The sequence below is a fragment of the Babylonia areolata genome, chromosome 19 (assembly GCF_041734735.1).
Source record: "Babylonia areolata isolate BAREFJ2019XMU chromosome 19, ASM4173473v1, whole genome shotgun sequence".
NCBI lineage: Eukaryota > Metazoa > Mollusca > Gastropoda > Neogastropoda > Buccinidae > Babylonia > Babylonia areolata.
The window spans coordinates 52,753,731-52,767,929 of record NC_134894.1 but is presented as its reverse complement, the minus strand read 5'-3'; the positions used below and the strand labels follow the sequence as shown (position 1 = coordinate 52,767,929).

The 14,199-nt window shown below is 43.9% G+C and overlaps 1 protein-coding gene across 3 annotated transcripts in view; it reads right to left on the bottom strand.

Annotated features, from left to right (window-relative positions):
- Positions 1–5,567: 5,567 nt before the first annotated feature.
- Positions 5,568–14,199, bottom strand: part of LOC143293842 (nostrin-like) — a 113,274-nt gene continuing 104,642 nt past the window's right edge. For all 3 annotated transcript variants that reach the window (XM_076605128.1, XM_076605126.1, XM_076605127.1), the window contains one exon: positions 5,568–13,427. In XM_076605128.1, the coding sequence (XP_076461243.1) occupies positions 13,321–13,427 (107 nt within the window). In that variant the 3' untranslated portion in view covers positions 5,568–13,320. The remainder of the gene's footprint in view (positions 13,428–14,199) is intronic.

Genomic DNA, 14,199 nt, shown 5'->3' with positions numbered 1-14,199 from the left:
TTAAAACGAGTCACCACTTCAAACTTTCCACTCCAAAGTTTAAAAAAAAACTTCCATAGTTTAAAACCTTCAAATCTGGTTAAAAAGGTTCACTTCTTTTAAGAAGTCCATCAGCGCCCACGGAGGGACATCACGAAACAAAGTCTTCAAAGAAACCGCCGTGTAATGTCTGCGTCTAACGTCATGCAGATCCCAACAGTCAAGGAGCACGTGTTTCACGGTGAGAGGCTCGTCACAGGGAACGCATCGAGGGGCCTCCTCCCCCTTCAACAAGTAAGAATGAGTAAAAAAAGTGTGCCCCGTACGCAGTCTGCACAGCACAGATTCCTCCTTTCTGTTCTTCACCCCCGAAGGGAGGGTCTCCCCCAGGTCCGGACGGATCTGGAAGAGCTTGTTGTCTATCTGGGTGTTCCATTTCTCTTGCCAAAGATCTTTAACGTAAGAATTGACCTTCCGCTTCATGTCTGTATAGGGTACCAAGGATCTGGACAATTCTTTCTTTACAGCGTTCCTGGCCAGCAGGTCCGCCCTTTCGTTACCACGAATGCCAACATGTCCGGGAACCCAGGCCAACACAACCTCGTATCCTTTCTTCGTTGCGAGAGTAAAAGTTTCATAAAATTCCAGCAGTTTGGGATGAGTGATATTCCTGCAGGCGATCGCCTCCAGGGCTGATAAGGAGTCGGAAAAGATCATGAATCTCTTCTGTTTGGAAGAGAGAACCATTTTTAACCCCAGGACCAGTGCAGTCAGTTCCGCGGTGTATACCGAGCTGTCAGACAGGATGTGTTCCGTTGAGGGCCGGTCAGGAAAGGCGGGACAGAACGCAGATGCGGCGACTCCGTCCTCTGACTTGGAACCGTCAGTGAAGATGCCTTGAAAGGTGGGGAATTTGTGGCACAGTTCCGAAAAGTAGGTTCTGTAGGCCAGAGAACTGGTGGTGTCCTTACGGTACGAGGCCAGATCAAATCGGACCTCAGGTGTTGTAAAGGTCCACGGGGGGCTGTCAGGGAACTTAGAGAAATCTGAGATGCCACCGACATCCAGATCGGCATTTTCCAAGTGCGGCTGAATGCGGAGTCCGAGAGGAGGTATGCAGTTTGGGTTGTCTGTAAATTTCTTATCGAAAGGGTTGTTGAATACAGCATCGTAAGCAGGGTTTGTAGGTTCCGAAAACAATTTCAAATAATAGTTCAGGGTCAGCTTCAGTCTGCGGTTGGAAAGAGGCGGTTCCCCCGCCTCTGCATACAGGCTGTGCACAGGGGTGGTGCGGAAAGCACCCAAGCTGAGACGGAGCCCTTGGTGGTGTACAGGGTCCAACAGTTTCAGGTAGGACGGTCTGGCCGAGCCGTATACAACACTTCCATAATCCAGTTTGGACCGGACCAGGGCTCTGTAGAGGTGCAAGAGAGTCCTCTTATCAGCACCCCAGTTCGTGTGTGCCACAACTCGGATGATGTTCAGGGCTTTTAGGCAAGATATTTTCAGCTGTTTAATGTGGCTGAGAAAATTCAGCTTCTGATCGAAGACGACCCCTAGAAATCTGGCTTCCTTGACCGCCGGGATGGTGGATGTTCCCAGACGGATTTCAGGGTCCTGATAGAATTGGCGAAAATTATGAAAGTGGATGCATTCAGTTTTGGAGGACGAAAATGTGAAGCCATTCTCCTCTGCCCAACACTGGATTTTGTTGACGCAGAGCTGAAGCCGTCGCTGGATGCTGGCGTACGTGCTGCCGGTTGCATATAAAGCAAAATCATCCACGAACAGCGAGCTGTCCGATCCTTTCTGAACGGATTGAACGATGTCATTAATTTTGATGCTGAACAGAGCCGGCGACAGGATGCTCCCCTGCGGGACACCCAGCTCCTGCTCGTGAATGTCGGACAGGGTGGTGCCGACTCTCACCTGGAATTGTCTGTCTTGTAAAAAATTGTGGATAAACTGAGGCAGGTGTCCTCGGAAGCCGAGCTTGTGCAAGTCGGAAAGAATACCAAATTTCCACGTGGTATCGTAAGCTTTCTCCAGGTCAAAAAATATGGCCACCACATGTTGTTTGTTGACGAAAGCATTTCTTATCGTGGTTTCCAGACGAACCAGATGGTCAACGGTAGAGCGATGCTTGCGGAAACCGCACTGTTCCTTCGCCAGAAGGCCGTCGGTCTCTAGTTTCCACATCAGTCTACCGTTGACCATCTTCTCCATCAGTTTGCAGACGCAGCTGGTCAGTGCAATTGGGCGGTAGTTGGAGGGGTTCGAGGGGTCTTTTCCCGGTTTCGGCAGCGGGATTATGAGGGCTTTCCGCCAGGAGGGTGGAAAGAAGCCTGTGACCCAGATGTGGTTATAAACTTTAAGCAGGGTGTCCAGACAGGTTTGGGGAAGGTGCTTTAGGAGTTTATAATGGACTTCGTCCATTCCTGGACAGGAATCCGTACAGGTCTGAAGGGCAGATTTAAGTTCGTTCATTGTGAAAGGAAGGTTGTAATTCTCTGTGTTGTCGGAAAAGAAGTTACATGGTGTTTTTTCTGACAGGTTTTTGGTTTTAAGAAAGCGAGCAGATTTGTTAGCAGATCTCGAGTTCTGTTCTATTGTGGAGGCAAGCAAATTGGCAACTGCTTTCTTCTCTGTGACCAGAGCGTCTGAAAGTTTAAGATGGTGGAAGGTCGGGCATGCGTTTTTGCCCTTAATTCTTTTTAAAACCCTCCACACTTTCTTCTTGGGTGTGTTGGAGGTTAAGGAAGAGCAGAAATCTCTCCAAGACTTCCTCTGGCTCTTTTTAAAAACATACCTGGCTTTCGCCCTCAGCTGTTGATGGGTTCGAACGCTATCGGACTCCGGTCTCCGAAAGACGCGTCGCTGCGCTCTCTTCCGAGACTTGCGGGCCTCCCGACATTCCGCGTTGAACCAGGGCGTTCTAGGGACCTGAGGCTTGGAGGTAGACGATGGGACTGCTGCTTTGGCGCAATCTAAAACGATCCGAGTCAGAGCGTCAGCAGGGTCCTTGCTTTTCAATACTGTTTCTTCCTGCAGCTCAGCTCTTATCTTGGTGGTAAAAAAACTCCAGTCTGCTTTGTCGTAGTACAGGCGGTCAGGCAGAGAGTCACCTTCTCCATCTGTGGGGCGGAGGACGACAGGAAAGTGGTCACTCCCGTGCAGATCGTCGTGCACTTTCCACTCGTAGTCCAGGACCAACGATGGATCGCAGACCGACAGATCTAAACACGAGAGCTTTCCAGAGGACAGATGCAGGTAAGTGGGAGACTTGTCGTTAAGACAGCACAAGTCCATGTCAGAGAGAAGGTTTTCTAAGAGAAGACCTCGGGCTGATGTCATCTCACTTCCCCAGAGCGGGGAGTGTCCGTTGAAGTCGCCCAACAGTAAAAACGGACGTGGGAGCTGGTCGACCAGGTTCATGAGGTCCTGCCTCAGAACACGGACGGAAGGGGGAAGGTAGAGAGAGCAGACAGTGATGGTTTTCTCGAGCGTGACTCTGACTGCCACCGCCTGTAAAGGGGTGCTTAAAAGAACTGTACTGTATAAAAGGGACTTTCGAATAAAAAGAGCGACACCTCCCGTCAACCCCTCTTGCTTCGGTTGAGCGGGTTTAAAAACGGAGTTAAAACCAGAGAGAGATAAAACCTTGCCATCTCTTTGCAGAGTCTCCTGCAGTGCCAGCACTGAAGGTTTCAAAGCACGACAAAGCAGCTGGAGTTCCTGGAAGTTGGCATGGAATCCCCGGATATTCCAGTGGATCACTGCCATTAAAAAGGTTTTTTTAAAAAAAAATTAAAGCAGCAGCCTATTCCATCGCTACCCCCTGCTCCTCCACTTGCGGTGGCTCAAGGTCCGCCAGGATGGAATATTTGTTCTTTGACATAAATTTTTCGGGTTCCAACCGGGTCGGAATATCCACCACCTCGGCCCCTCCCGATCCCGCCGTGGCCGCAGCCCTCCCCTCCTTGAGTTTTGGAGGTGCGGGGGGCTTCCGGCCACTTCCGCCAGCCCGAGGGCCAGGCAGACGAGAGGCGGGGCGAGGGGGGCCGGGGGGTGGGGTGGGGCGGGAGGCGGACAACGTGCCTCCGCCCGAGGCTTTTCTCTCCCGCCCAGCAGCCCCTGAGGACTGCCGCGCAGGATGGGAAGGGGTGGACACAGCGCCTCCACCCAAGGCCAACGGTTCCGACGAGGCGGTTAAGTCGTCCGTCTGCGTTCCTGTGGACGTCGTCTGGACTGCGACGTCCACCGTCCCGGATCTGACGACAGAGGCATACGACGTCCTAGGCGACGCGGCCTCCACCTGTTTCCTTGCCTCAAAGAAGGAAATTTTCTGTTCTGTCTTGACTTTCTGAATTTGTTTTTCTTTCTTCCAGGCGGGGCAGTCCTTCGATGAGGACGGGTGGCCACCTCCGCAGTTCGCACACAGGGCTGCACTGACGCAATCGCCCTGGTGCGCCGCCTTCGAACAGGTGCCACACGCCTCTTCCTCCTTACATCTGTCTCTCACGTGTCCGAATTTCTGACACTTAAAGCATCTCAGAGGGGACGGTACGTACAGGCTGACATTAACTAGCAGGTATCCGACCCGAATGTCCTTGGGGACATCCGGGCAGCAGAAGGTGAGGAAGAAAGTGTTGGTCGGGACTCTGTCCGACCCCTTCCTCACCGTCACCCTGTACACATCGGTCACTCCCTGAGAGGACAGTTCGCTCTTGATCTCGGCCTCAGACACACCTTTCAACTCCGGGCATCTGATGACTCCCTTAGAGCAGTTGAGACCTTTGTGAGGGGAAATCTTCACCGCCCTATCCACGAAAGTGGTCGCCTTCAGAAGGAGCTGTGTCTGTCTTTTGGATTCTGTCTGTACTAAAAACGCTCCGCTCCTCAGCCTCTTGATGGATCTGAGCGATCCTGCCAGGCACTGAAAGCCCTTCTGGACAGCGAAGGGGCTGAGAGCTGACAAGGGCTTGTCGTCATCAGCGCCCTCCATCACTAGCCATGATGGCCAAAAACCAGAGGTCTCGACGACCTCCGACTCAGAGTCTGAGTCGTCCGTTCCCTGTCGTCGTCTTTTTCCGAGTTTGGGGGGGTGTATTTGTTTAGGATTCATGTTGAAAGAAAAATGTGAATTCATCCCTCCCTTACCCACCCACCATGGGGTCCAACTTAGGGGCCAGGGTCAAGGGAACACCAGCTTGACCCCTTCCAGGTTTCGGGAGGGATATACAACCAGCAGCCCAGCTCCAACGTGCTCCCCCCCGATCATGCCCAGCTCCCGGGGACAGAGAGCCGAGCACTACGGGGGTTACCTTCGTCAGCCACTAAACTGCCAGTCTTGACCCAGCCCCACGAAGGGGTAGCCGATTGACACACACGGGCCAATGTGTGCCGCCTGTCTTAGGAGAGGTCCGAGCCAAAGGGATGTGTTGAGAGCAGCGTGCTCTCTCAATCCCCAGGATCTCATTCCCCTCCATCACAGGTTGCGCCGCACGGCAAACACGGCGGGCCTAAAGAAGGCCGCAGAGAAAAAAAAGAATGTGGAAAAGGCGGCTTGATGGGGAGCTGAGGACAGAAAAGAGGCGGTAAAAAGAAGAACAAAGAATAGCGAAAGGGACAGTGGGTCACGTTTAGTTTGGGCCTCACTCACGACCTGTTCGGCATGGGAAGCCCTATCAGGGGCATCAGTACAAAACCACCACTTATTCAGCCCTAACAGCTACGATGGCTATGTAGGCTGTCAATTAAGACCTGGGACCAGAGCACCAAACCCCAAGAAGCACTGATGCCCCCGCCGACATAGCTCGCTCGATCACTGGCCACTAAGCCTCCCGACCACGACAAGGTAGTGACCCTCCCGGGAGTGGGTCAGAAGAACACCAGCCTGACCCCCTCCAGGTTTCGGGAGGTAAAGCATTCTTGCTGCTTTTGAAAGCAACATTAGCTAAAAGAAAACATTTATTTCTGTTTTTGCCTGTGATTGCATAAAGTATTGTAGATGTGCGCGTGCATGGCGTCGGTGGGTGTGTCTCAAACAAATAATACAATGCTTATAATTTCATTGTTTCAGTTATATTCATATCATGATTCTGCAGCCAGAACATTTTTTGTACAGTTTAATTCCAATTTTGAGATTTTGACTCTGTAAAAGATGTGAAAATACCTATAAACATTGTGGTTGGCGTTTTCGGAAAACAAGTGTGCAAAATTTGTTAATTATATCCTATGGAATATCTCCAACTACATACAAGGTACAGCCTTTTTCTAACTTTTATCTGATTATTCATTCACTCTACTTTCCAAAAATGTATAGGTTTACCTATTTATTCTTACTGATAAGCATACAAATGCCCCAAATCAGAACACAGGTAGCGGAGGCAAACTATCCCTTTGTTTTAAGCATGATTTCTGTATGTATGTTTTATTATATCCAGCACTTTGAGGGTTAAATAAATTGAAATAGGTATTTAAGATAAACAAAAGAATAAATCACACAGTAGCTTTCTGAATTCTTTTTATTACCCTTTTCATCAACTGATACAAATGTTTCCAGTGTGAAACAGAACCAATAAAAATCCTGTGCGATACAACAAACATAAGTCTGTAACTGTGGACATGACAAAGTGAAAAGCGCTGTAACAAACACAAACTTTGGTGCGATCATTTTATCATGCAGAATCAGAGGTGATGTGTAAGTTATTGACCTATACACATTTAGCAACATTTTCACGGATTGCACACACACACACACACACACACACACACAAATGTACACACCACACACCACAACAACAAAATAATGGAAGTCGTACTCACATTAAGTTATCAACACACACACACGCACACAAATGTACACACCACAACAAAATAATGGAAGTTGTACTCACATTAAGTTATCAACACAAAATGTTCCTTAAAAAAAATAATAATAAAAAAATAAAAATAAAAAAACAATAAACTTTTTCACCTTTCTAAAACTAAAGCATATCATGTGCACTGTGTTGAAGACCAGAATGAAAAAAAAACTTAAATATAAATATCACAATTACCTGGTACATATGTCTGTTGGTTTTGTTGTAGTTAATATAATTGAGTTATGCAAAAACAGATAAATTTCAGAGTTAGTACAGCTCTGAGAAATTTTTGGTCAACAAAAAGAAGATAAAATGCATTCACTACTTATGACTCAAAGCGTATATAAAAACTGGCAGCTTACCAAGAAAGGTGCTATCTTGCAACAGATACAAGCACCACCACTGTCCCCAGACTTCAAAAGCAAAAACTTGATTTATCTTTGTCAAAAGCTGGAAAATCATTCATTTTGAGTCTTCTCTTGTAAAGATCCAAACCAATCAATCCATAAATACTGACAATCATATATGCAACAACATACACCCCCCCAAAAAAAACGGAGTATGGTTGCTTATACAACAGGGTAAAATCAATCAGACACTTAAATGCCCACTCGTACACACGAGTTCACAATGAAATTGCAGCCCACTTTCTTTCTTGGTTGAAAGCCTTGCCAACCATACAGGGACTTAGTTGCTGCCCACAAACACAGGAGAAGAAGCAACAATAGGTAACACGATGAAAGCATATGTGTGTAGTTCCCAGAAAACAAGTTTCTTTCACAATACTCTTCTTGTTACAGAACAATATCATGTTGGTACAGTACCAACAGACAGTTTTTTAACTGGGTCACCGAGCTTAAAGCCCACAGCCATATCAAAAATCAAAAACCAAAAAAGTAAGACAAAAACCTCACAACACAGAAAACTGCCACAGTGTTATGTCTGCAAATATTTCTAAACAACAATCCATCCTTCCAACAAACAAAAATTTTGCTTTAATATTCTTTCAGTCTGAAGCATGAATGCCAAAAAGTGCTCTTGATTCAAGTCCACTCCCAACAATGTAAAGATTTTTTTTTTAAAGAGGTTGAAATTGTTTAACTGTACAATTGTATATATTACTGTAGTACAAAAAACATACAAAAAAAATGAACAGAAACAACCAAATTCCAAGTACACCTGAAAGCAAAAAACAAAAGCTCCATTATCAAGGCCACAGCACAGAAAAAAGGCACAGGCACAAAAGAATGACTAATGCAAATAAACCAAGAGAAACCGAAAATCTCCTGGAAATATTTCCAGAATGATGGGATATCATCTATGATTTTGAAAATGTTTCTGCTATCCCAACTGAATGATTTGTACACAACCCCAAGATGAATAAACCAAACTGATCACAAATTAGAAATACACCACTGCCCTTTTTCGCAAACTAATGTAGTCCACATGAAATATGCAAATCTGCCATTGCTTGTTATGGGAATGATATTGAAAACAATATTTAGTGACAACTAGAACTGAAAAATGTAAGTAAGTATGTGTCATATCCATATTAATATCAGAGATTTAATATTTCCACATACTGATTTAATTTGAAATTTTAGAACAGAACAAAAACTGGAAAGCAAAAAAAAACCAATGCACAAACAAGGCATGCAGGCAGAACATAAGACAGATAATAAAAAAAATAATAAAAAAACATTTTTAAAAACTCATCTATAGTGTGAAGTGTTCTCAAGAAGAAATGATAAACATGCTACTGATCAGACTCTACAAATTGTGGATCACACTCACAAAGCACTCCCAGTTCAGTCAACCAGTTTTCCGGTCAAAACATTTTGAAATAAAGATGTGTGTTGTAAATTTACATTAACTCTTAAACACTAGTGACACAATAAATAGTGGTATATGCTCACTGTTTATTTTAGAATCACAACTGTTTACTAAAGGTACTGATATTTGATGTGTTTTTTCCACGTTTATGCTTGCTGCTGTTTTCCAATGTGTGGAATGCTGAAAGCAAACTGACATTGCATTAAACTATCAATCCTCACATACCATACCAAATTATTTGAGGTACCACCCTTCTCCTGCCATCCCACACCTATAACCAGTCTTGCAAGAAAATCTGGACAGCCTTCAAACAAAGCGACACAACTGTTGTAGTTGCATGTTTGTTTCACAAACAGGACATGCATCAGCCAGCCTCCACAGGCACTTCTGGGGAAGTGCAAAAAAAAACAACAACAAAAAACAAACAAAAAGTTTAAGTATGCCCATTATAAACAGATCAAAACATTTTTCCTATCACATAAGTCTCCTTTTTTTTTTCTTTTTTTTTTTGACAATGCTTAAAAATGGCACATGAGAAACAATTACCACATAAACATATAAATGCATTTTTTTTCCTCCCTTGCACAGAATGTAAACCTCTGCTCACACTAGTAACCATTATGGCATTTATCATTTTACATCAGCTAACATCAATACAGTATTCCAGCTATCCACTTTTAACAGACCTTTACTGTGCAGGTGCTTTGGTCCATATCCAAATTTGTCTTCATCACCAGTATCACTCTTCTATGAACTTAACAGGTACGATTGCTGTTCTTTAAAATGAAAAGCCCTATTGCCTTCAAATCATATCAAAGAGAAATGTCTTACAAAATGCAAATGCACAACCTTCAGACCAAGGCCAGGATGCTGCTGGCAATTCTGGATCTGATGTACAGGGCTCTTGGACAGTAATCCTCTTGAGGGCATGGTGAAATGCTGAATGTTCTGCACAGTGGTGTATAGAATACAGCTGATATAGTGAACAGCACTCATACCTAGGGGTGCTTTATTGCCAATACACTTCAATTTCTTACAAATAAAAACCAAAGCTATCGTTAATAAACCACTGAATAAGTGTACATTTTTGACTGAGACAATTTTTCAAATGCATTTTCAAGCTGTTCACTGTGCACATCTGTGGATTTAAAGAGAGTCCATTGACAGACCATATGCAGCCTGCATAATCTCCATTTGTGAACATTTTATGAAAAAATGCCTGCTTTTTATAAGTAATCCTTAACTTTTTGTGAACCAAGAATACTACAATACAACAAACATATTTTGTATTACTAACTGGGAAATTCACTTTATTCGTTCAGGATGTAGATCATACCCCACAACTCTGGATCAATACTGGACTGAGGAACATTGGAGGAACCAAGAAAACAGTGTAAGTCTTTGGAGTAAAAAAACTGAATGTATGGTGCTTTTGACACAAAGTATCAGAACAAACAACCTGACTGGTGTAACTGGTCATAAAGAGGTGCACACTGGCTTAGCATCATATCCACAATCCCATTATCACAGCATTACAACACACAAACTCTGATTTTCCTCTCTGAAGTGTTCAACTCATTCTTCCATCTCAGTCAACAGCCACGACCGTTAGGGCACCACTCACATGTTTCACTTTGTTTTATTTGTTAGTTTTTGTTTGTTTTTGGTTTGGTTTGGTTTATTGTAAGTGCGTGTGTGTGTCTGTGTGTGTGCAAATGCACATGCGTCCATGCATGTGTGCATGCATTTGTTATCTACAACAGTAACTGTAAATATGTTCATAAAAAAAAGATAGGAAACGAGCACACAGCTCTTTCTCACATCCAGCAATTTCTTTCTCCTCCAACAAGGACATTCCTAAGCCTCCGCTGTCCTATGAACTATGTGTGCTTCACACAAAAACTGACATGTTCTTGTTCCAATCAGTGACAGTCTGTTTCAACACCACAGTCTGGCACTGTGGCCAGGCAACTCTAATGCTACTGTGAACTCAGTTCACTCACAGCCTGTTCAACCCAAGACTTCCCAGTGTTGGTTTTGCTGGGGAAGGCGGTGAGAGGCCACTGAAATATACAAATAAGCTCAAACTGATTCCAATACGGGAAACTGTCTGTTGTATGTATCCCGAGACAGAGAACCTGTACTTACAGAGACTGTACACAATGTGAGACAGAGACTGTGCACAGTTGCACTGATCTTGGTCCAGGAATCAATGAACACAATGACTGGTTTTTCAGAAAACAAAATGGACGGAGGGCTCCAGGAGAAGGAGAGACAGAGGGAGGAGGTTTAGAGAGGCTTGAGTATTTCTATATCAATGACTGTAAGAAACAATTTCCTGATTCACAACACATCTTCGTCCTTTTGAAGCTGGGAGTATTCTAGAAGTAATAGATGTATCGGACATCCTGGATGAGACTGGTTAAGAAAAAAAAATTCTAAACATAAATATCCATTAAAAAATCAAACAAATTTTAAACACTAGTTTTGGGTGTGTCCTGAACATAGGTGTACAGATGAGATGTGTTTGTTATTCAAAGGCTTTCATGATACAATCTAACATGGTGAAGTGGTTCACATCACAGACTGACAAATGGGAGGACACAAGTTCAGTCCCCAACAGAGATGGGTTTTTTCCTCTCTCCCACACTAGAAGCCATCATAAAGTTCAGGACTGGTGAACAGGAACAACTGCAATGACATGCTGATGTAAAAAAAGCAAATGATGAACCTTGAATGCCTCTCCCTATAACAGAAATGTTTAATCATACCAATTTACAAAGGAAATAATTGCAAAAAATTGCACAAGTAAAAAAACAAAAGCTGATGAACCTGTGATCCATCTCCATATGACAGAAACACTTCATCATAACAGAAACTGCTTTCAAAGGAAAGTACATTCATTGAAACATGAAAAAAAAATCAAACTAACAGGGGAAAGGATAAAACAGCCAGTCAGCATCATTATTATAGCAAAAATCACATTCTGCATCCAAATAAATGGCTCACCTCTCTCTCTCTCACACACACACACACACACACACACACACACACACACACACACGAAAACATTTGCACCCACACTAACATACAACTTACAAGCTATCACACACACACACACACACACACACACACACACACACACACACAATTATATATACATTTCTTAGTTCATCACATTTTCAAAAAAAAAAAAACAACAGTTACCAGAACTCCAGACTTTTTTTTTTAAAACACTGAGTTATAACAAGATAAAAAGTATGAATTTATTCAACACATGTAACATTTGTAGCCAGCTGTTTAGATGACACACCTATGAAATGACTGGAACATTGGTGAGGATGTCTGAATGATAGGAAACTGTGCATCGACACGTTGTGATTAGCACACAAGTGCTATTACCATATAACTCCTTGATTTTCAAGTGACCACTGTCAAACAGAGAGAAGTGAATAATTATTTTTTTCGTATTATCAAGCACCAGTTCAAATGACTTTCATTCACACTCTAAAGAAACAGATCATTAAGTTTGTTTTGTGATTTCTCTCTCTTTTTTTTTAATTATGATAATCCCTCCACATAAAGTACCATAAATCACCAAAGCAATAAAGACACACAAGCATTGCGCGTATGCACACATGCATGCATGCACACACACATGAATACATGCACGCATGCCAGCGCGTGCACACACACACACACATAAAATAGAAAAAATCTGGAAAGTAAAAACAAACAATAAACATACAAGGCATGCAGGTAGAACACATGAGTAGCATTTTATAGTTGAAGATATTATTCGGTCAGGAAAGAATACTGATGCCCATAACCATTCCTTTTTTGTTTGTCCGTTTGTATGTTTTTTCCTTCAATCATCATTCATTCTAGTAACACTATCACCCTCCCTTCTCACTCACTCAAACCACTCCCATGACCCCACACACAGTGTCACCCCGGGCAACAGCAGTTCTCAGATCCACCCCAGCCACCCAGTAACAACCACAACTATGTCACCATCCAAGCCCAAAACAGCTCGTCAGCTGTGACACCAGGCAGGCAAAAAATAAGATATTTCAGAGATAGGTTTCTATCTGAGGAAATCCAACACTGGGAAATATTAAAAGAGCTGAATAAAATTGTGTGAAAAAAAACAGAATCCTCTTCAGGTCAGATCATAAGAATGTTTGTCACTTCTGGAACTGTCAGTCTCTGTTCTTTCTTTCTTTTTCATTTTTTAATCACTGTTGACAGGTGACTGCTGGTGAAATATGACGATTACTGTGTATGATTCTGAACTGCAAGGACATATATTCTGTGTAGATTTTTTTTTTAATATGTAACTGGTGTAAGTGTACTTAGTAATGCCATCCTATGTGAGAGAGAAATCATGACAAGCTGACCCAGGTGCCACATGACGATACAACCTGGAAGTCCTCCCATCACCACCAGGTCGACAACACTCTTTCCCTGACCCACAGTCAGCAAGCAGCAGGCAGTGAAGATGTGAACAGCGGGACATGTCAGGGCATGGGGTCAGGGCTGTCTGAACACTTGAGGGCTACATGGGGTGGACCGGTTGGTTCTCCAAGCACCACACACTGACAGTCACCAGCACAGCACACCCACTGTCAGTTATAGGCCATCAGGGCAGGTCCTGCACGTAGGTGGAAGGGAAGATTCCGCTGTGTCCGTTCAGCTCTCCCGTCCACCAGCCGTCAGCCAGCTTCTCGTACACCACAATCACGTCACCTACACCAACACCAACACAAAGATCATGTCACCTGCACCACTTCCACCGCCATCACGTCACCTGCACCACCACCACCACCACCATCACGTCACCTGCACCACCACCAACACCACCATCACGTCACCTGCACCACCACCAACACTCATCACAGGCACAGCACTAATACACCAACCATGCTTAAGTTAAAACTTTAAAGGTCTCATAGCCTTTTAAGGCCATCAAGGCAGTGAATTCAAATCCACCACCAAGGGCTCAGCATAGGAAGGCAGGGCCCAATCTCCTTCTGCCATTTTCAATCTGCTGAAAACGAAGTCAGGCACCCATTCACACCTGGGTGGTATGAGGAAAATCAGACTAGAGTGCCTTTCTCTAAGATGATGATGAATTTGTTAAATGTCCAGTCACGCATGTTGGGTGATTGTAGACATTTTGTCACAGTATCAATTTTCTCAAGGATACACCACCATTTTAAGGGGTCCTCGAACCCTGATCACTGGTGAACACTAGATCAGAAGTCCAACGCCTGACAAATTCTACCATAGCACCTCCTTTCACGGACGGAAAAGGAACAAAAAAAGTAAACTGCAACAATGCCTAGTGTAAGAATGAGAAATCATGATCTGTTAAAATTTCACCTGAAATGTAAAAATTTGTCAATATTTCTGTCAAACTGAATGGGACTACTCTAGCTGGTGACGCTCTTTTTTTAAGTGTTTAAATCCCTCCAAATCATGATTTACAGTCTACACTGCAAATGAATTCTCTCTCTTT